Here is a 6,200-nt window from a genome sequence, read left to right as displayed (position 1 = left end):
CCTGGCCACTTGCCGTTCCTCTCACTTCCTGTTTGTGTCTCAGGGAGTCATGGCGACGGTGTGCCGCCTTGAAGCTGCAGTTCTCCTGGACGCTGCTGCAGGTTGGTCATCGCGTTGCCATGGCAACAACCTTGTGACGGCAGCATGATGATGAATGTTAATGACATAATATCACGGTGCTGATCAGTATTGAACATTTTAAGGAGCTTTTATGTAAAATAATTAATATGAATATGTTTCTGAATATCCAGAATGTGAAACCAGTTTAAATCAGCTGCTGTTTATTAACCAATCAGATTTATTATAGATTTGTTAAGTTTTTATAGGCGGAGTCAAAGTAAAAATTACACTGCATTACGCCACCTGCTGGCAGAAAGTGTTTCCTACATACATGACTGATTCCATTAAAACTCTCGTTAATGTCAGTTTTCCTCGTTAAAGTGTCTGATGTGTGATCGGCCAATCACAGCTCTGGCTTTCACAGGTGACCCGCCCCTTCCTGTCCCCCTTTCTGCCTCGCCTCCTCCCCCCTTCGCTCCTCCTGAATGACGACTACAAGCCGGAGAACTGCATGCTGGGAGTTCGCTGTCTGCATCACATCGTTCTCAACACGGTCAGAACTTTTCCACCTGATCAGAACCAGAACCACGCAGTGGTCGGCACGCTTCCGCTAACACTCTAATAGCAGAGCTAGGATTTCAAGAAACTTTATTGAGCAAAAGGCAAATATACAACAAATGAACGGATGAGGCGCACAGAAGAAACCAACATGAACAAACGTTTAATTAACAGTTAATTAGAAATTAATATGAAATGTTTTGAGAGTCTCACGACACATAGAGGGTATCAGTATTGTGGAAGGTAGCACGTTAGCATTAGCTTCCGCTGAATAGCATGTTGGTATAGCGCCTTAGCGTATCTCAGGTTTATGTTTAAGGCTTGTGATGATGATGATGATGTCTGTGTCCAGCCCGCTGCAGACCTTCGTCAGTTTAACAGAGCCGAGGTTCTGTACCAGGCTCTGTTCAGACACCTGTACACGAGCGAGGCCGCTGTCATCCAGGTAACACACACACACACACACACACACACGCACGCACGCACAGTCGTGTTTTTGTGCCTTGTGGGGACTTCACATTGACTTGGTCCGAACTCTGACCCCTAACCCAAAAACAGCATTTTATGGAGTGAAAATAGTCTCAAAATACCTGTGTGTGTGTGTGTGAAAAATATCTGTGTGTGTGTAATACTGGATTTGTAACTCGTGTAAGCATCTTTGTGTGTAACTTTGGATAGTTGTATCTGTGAAACATGATTTGTAAACTGTAAAAAGAACGTTTGTGCGTAATTCCGGGTACTTGCAAATATGTCGTCACAAATATGAAGAAATTACGAATTCAAAATAAAAGTACACACACACAATTACAATTTCTACAAACATTAAATTTCTGCACACAAACATTTTAACTACAACCTCACAAACCTTCTCTTACGCCTACAAATGTTAAATTAGTACGCACAAGTCGCCTGGTACACACACACAAAACTGCATTTATGCACAGATCCGGTTACGATGCACAAGAACTTTGTAGGCATAAGAGAAGGTTTGTGAGTTTGTTGTTAAAAAGTTTGTGTGTAGAAATTTTACTTTTGTAGAAATTGTAATTGTGTGTGTGCTTTTATTTTGTATTTGGATTTTCTTCATATTTGTGACGACATATTTACAAGTACCCAGAGTTGCGCACAAATTTTCTTTTTACAGTTTACAAATCATGTTTCACAGATACAACTATCCAAAGTTACACACAAAGATGCTTACACGAGTTACAAATCCAGTATTACTGTAGCATATTTATAAGAATAACAATATTCTATATAATTGGATTTTGACCAATAAGGTAAATGGCTAGTTTTTTCCTCAGAAGATAAGTAAGTACGACTCAAAAAGAGCAGATAGGCTGGAAATTGCAGATGCAAGTTGTTTATATTTGCAATGTGAATAATATACACTGCTCAAAAAAATAAAGGGAACACTCAAATAACACATCCTAGATCTGAATGAAAGAAATATTCTCATTAAATACTTTGTTCTGTACAAAGTTGAATGTGCTGACAACAAAATCACACAAAAATCATCAATGGAAATCAAATTTATTAACCAATGGAGGCCTGGATTTGGAGCCACACACAAAATTAAAGTGAAATAACACTACACGCTGATCCAACTTTAATGTAATGTCCTTAAAACAAGTCAAAATGAGGCTCAGTATTGTGTGTGGCCTCCACGTGCCTGTATGACCTCCCTACAACGCCTGGGCATGATCCTGATGAGGTGGCGGATGGTCTCCTGAGGGATCTCCTCCCAGACCTGGACTAAAGCATCCACCAACTCCTGGACAGTCTGTGGTGCAATGTGACGTTGGTGGATGGAGCGAGACATGATGTCCCAGATGTGCTCAATCGGATTCAGGTCTGGGGAACGGGCTGGCCAGTCCATAGCTTCAATGCCTTCATCTTGCAGGAACTGCTGACACTCCAGCCACATGAGGTCTAGCATTGTCCTGCATTAGGAGGAACCCAGGGCCAACCGCACCAGCATATGGTCTCACAAGGGGTCTGAGGATCTCATCTCGGTACCTAATGGCAGTCAGGCTACCTCTGGTGAGCACATGGAGGGCTGTGCGGCCCTCCAAAGAAATGCCACCCCACACCATTACTGACCCACTGCCAAACCGGTCATGCTGAAGGATGTTGCAGGCAGCAGACCGCTCTCCACGGCATCTCCAGACTCTGTCACGTCTGTCACATGTGCTCAGTGTGAACCTGCTTTCATCTGTGAAGAGCACAAGGCGCCAGTGGCGAATTTGCCAATCCTGGTGTTCTCTGGCAAATGCCAAGCATCCTGCACGGTGTTGGGCTGTGAGCACAACCCCCATCTGTGGACGTCGGGCCCTCATACCATCCTCATGGAGTCGGTTTCTAACCGTTTGTGCAGACACATGCACATTTGTGGCCTGCTGGAGGTCATTTTGCAGGGCTCTGGCAGTGCTCCTCCTGTTCCTTCTTGCACAAAGGCGGAGGTAGCGGTCCTGCTGCTGGGTTGTTGCCCTCCTACGGCCTCCTCCACGTCTCCTGGTGTACTGGCCTGTCTCCTGGTAGCGCCTCCAGCCTCTGGACACTACCCTGACAGACACAGCAAACCTTCTTACCACAGCTCGCATTGATGTGCCATCCTGGATGAGCTGCAGTACCTGAGCCACTTGTGTGGGTTGTGGAGTCCGTCTCATGCTACCACAAGTGTGAAAGCACCACCAACATTCAAAACTGACCAAAACATCAGCCAGACAGCATAGGTACTGAGAAGTGGTCTGTGGTCCCAACTGCAGAACCACTCCTTTATTGAGTGTGTCTTGCTAGTTGCCAATAATTTCCACCTGTTGTCTATTCCATTTGCACAACAGCAGGTGAAATCGATTGTCAATCAGTGTTGCTTCCTAAGTGGACAGTTTGATTTCACAGAAGTTTGATTTACTTGGAGTTATATTGTGTTGTTTAAGTGTTCCCTTTATTTTTTTGAGCAGTGTATATACATATTTACAATATTATTGGGAACATCCAAATGGCCATTAACAAACGTAAGGGAAAAAAAATAAATAAAGAACACAACAACAAAGGAAACTAAATCAATCAGTTGTTCCCAAAGTTTCACAATTGAGAGGCCACACCTGATAGTTCATTCATCCCAAATTGGGATCAATTAGGGCTCTGAACAAGATAATTATACTTTGCTTGGTTCAAATCCTGGTAGGAAACTGAAGTCTTCCATCACCCTAAAAGAGTGAATTCTTTCTTTGGCTCTATGCTCGGTCTTCTAGCTCGCCATCAACCTGGCCAGTTCCGATGTTTTATCTCACCCTACCGGGTTTTTTTCATCTCCCTTCTGGCTCACACCAGGTGGCTCCTGCAGCTCTGCTCCTGCCAACGTGTTCTAACCTTCATGCCTCCCCGCTCCAGCTAATATACCTAGCAGGTAACACTGCAGCGGTACACGTGACCCCAATACTCAATCGCAATTGGCTAATTAATAGTCTCGCGGGGTTTGAGATATAAAAAGGTTAAAAGACTGGAAAATCGGAGGAGGAAATAAAGGTTAAAATTTGCACCCGGGTTACAATTACACACCCACAGGTATTTTTACACACCCACAGGTATTTTGAGACTATTTTCACTCCATAGTGTTTCCCCTCATTGGGTCCAAGAAATTGTCCCCACAAGAAGCAGAGGGTTCCCACCACCCCCAATGTAGACAGAAAAAGGTCCTCACAAGGATATAAAAATCTGGTTCACACACTCTCTCTGACCCACTCTTCACCTCTGACCTCTGACCGGCAGCTCGTCCTCTCCTGCCTGCTCGACTTGCTGCTGGTTCTGGAGAAGCCGCCCTCCTCTGACTGCCGCAGGACGCTATGTCGCCATGACGATGTGCTGCATCTGGTTCTGACTCACATGGAGGCGGAGCATAAGGTGGCTCTGCGGCGCGTCTACGCCTCGGCCCTGCCGCTCTATGTGGAGAGGTGCGCTTGATTCTTACACCTCGACTTTGGATCAGAACCCGACCCAAACAGAACCAGACGCAAACATTGGCCTCGTGCTGTGATGTGTTCAGGGTGGGCGTGGCCGTGTGCAGACACCTGCGGCGGCTGCTGCCGGTGCTGCTGGGTTACCTGGAGGTCGGGGATCCGCCCGAGGAGTCGGTCCGGCTGAAGATGCTGGAGGTTCTGCAGTCGACCATCAGGCTGGCGTGGCCACGGTAACGGGAAACCTGCCGGAACCAGTTCTCTCTGAAGCACATGACCCTAAAATCTGACCTCTGACCCCGTCAGGATGGCGAGCCGCACCAATGTGCTGCTGCGCTGTTTGCTGCGGCTGCTGGTCGACGTCTCTGCAGACCCGGGACTCAGCGACTCGGTCCGGCTGCAGCTGATGGAGGGAAGCTCCGCCTCCCTGCGCCTGTTGGATGCCGCCACGCAGCAACGCGTTCAGGTGAGTCACCTGGTGGTGGCGCTGCAGAGATGCATTCAGATTACAGCAATTAAACAGAAATAACAAACACATTTTTATTAGTGTTTCTGTTTTTATCAATAAAAATAATCATAATAAAATTGATGTGGAAAGACGAAAATATTATATTATTTATATGAAAATGCAATTTAAAAAGTTTTTCAGTTTAATTCTGTTGCACCAATTCACAACAAACATCGTCTCAAAGCACAGTTTATTTTTTTATCTATCATTTGTGTAAAAATGTAATTATTTTTGTACAATGAAATATCATTTAACATTTAACAATGATAAATATTGAAGTAAATCCACTGAGCTGATTATTAATTATTGATTCAGGTTTCTCTGTTTGCAGCGGCTCCTCCTGCAGGTCAACAGCCGCCACTGCAGCACTCAGGTTCTCTGTTGCCTGGCAACCGTGACAGTAGAGAGAAAGCACACCTGAAGCACCTGGAGGGGGAGCTTTCAGAGACCGAGCAGCACCAACACCTGAACCAAGCCGCAGCCAAGTCCGAAGGTCGGCCCACCAGAACCAGAGGCTGGGGACTCACTTCCTGCTGGGTTTTCAGAGTAAAACGTTTTAGAGAACAAGGTTCAGATCAGTTCTGGGGACTAATCTGACCTTGTCAGAAGGACCCAAACAGGTCCAGAGGATCAGCAGCTAGTTGCATAAATTAAATGTTTTTTGAATTCATGTAATAAAGTTTTTCTGTAGCTCTTCCTCTTTGTCAGTCATTTATAACCCCGCCTCTTCCATGTGGCTCCTCCCTCTAACGCTGATGACCTTTTGTAGCTCCTTTAGTGACTTCCTGCCCTCCACTGGCTCCACCTTCTTCTGTATCTCCACCCCCTTAGATGATGAAGGGCGGACAGGACGTTCTGGTCCCAGACCTGTCAGTGCGTCTCCTCCGGTCCTCCAGCTCTCTGCTGCCCCCTGGCAGCCAGACGCTGTGCTGCTCCTGCAGGAAAACCCGAGCTGTAAACTGCGCCCCCTGCTGAAGGTTCTGAACCTCCTGCAGTTACCTGACAGGTGAGAGAGTCCAGGTGCTCCTGAGCCTCCCTACAGTCTGACAGCAGATCAGCTAGTCTGCACACACACACACACACACACACATACACAGTGAGTCTGACTCCTGGCG

General features: G+C 46.2%; 2 protein-coding genes across 12 annotated transcripts in view; one reads left to right on the top strand and one right to left on the bottom strand.

The window, feature by feature from the left end:
- tti2 (TELO2 interacting protein 2) overlaps positions 1-5,781 on the top strand; it is a 7,439-nt gene extending 1,658 nt beyond the window's left edge. For 3 of the 5 annotated variants that reach the window (XM_028017119.1, XM_028017120.1, XM_028017116.1), the window contains 7 exons: positions 44-101; positions 485-613; positions 971-1,063; positions 4,393-4,574; positions 4,667-4,810; positions 4,884-5,043; positions 5,401-5,781. In XM_028017119.1, the coding sequence (XP_027872920.1) occupies positions 44-101; positions 485-613; positions 971-1,063; positions 4,393-4,574; positions 4,667-4,810; positions 4,884-5,043; positions 5,401-5,682 (1,048 nt within the window). In that variant the 3' untranslated portion in view covers positions 5,683-5,781. The remainder of the gene's footprint in view (positions 1-43; positions 102-484; positions 614-970; positions 1,064-4,392; positions 4,575-4,666; positions 4,811-4,883; positions 5,044-5,400) is intronic. The other 2 variants (XM_028017118.1, XM_028017117.1) reach the window with 2 other exon arrangements.
- LOC114144375 (centriolin-like) overlaps positions 5,782-6,200 on the bottom strand; it is a 26,259-nt gene continuing 25,840 nt past the window's right edge. For 4 of the 7 annotated variants that reach the window (XM_028017123.1, XM_028017121.1, XM_028017124.1 and 1 more), the window contains one exon: positions 5,782-6,020. In XM_028017123.1, coding sequence (XP_027872924.1) covers positions 5,798-6,020 — 223 coding nt within the window. In that variant the 3' untranslated portion in view covers positions 5,782-5,797. Of the gene's footprint in view, positions 6,149-6,200 lie in introns of all 7 variants that reach the window. The other 3 variants (XM_028017126.1, XM_028017125.1, XR_003595477.1) reach the window with 3 other exon arrangements.

Source organism: Xiphophorus couchianus, chromosome 5, assembly GCF_001444195.1.
Source record: "Xiphophorus couchianus chromosome 5, X_couchianus-1.0, whole genome shotgun sequence".
Lineage (NCBI taxonomy): Eukaryota > Metazoa > Chordata > Actinopteri > Cyprinodontiformes > Poeciliidae > Xiphophorus > Xiphophorus couchianus.
This window is presented reverse-complemented; position numbering and strand designations above follow the sequence as displayed.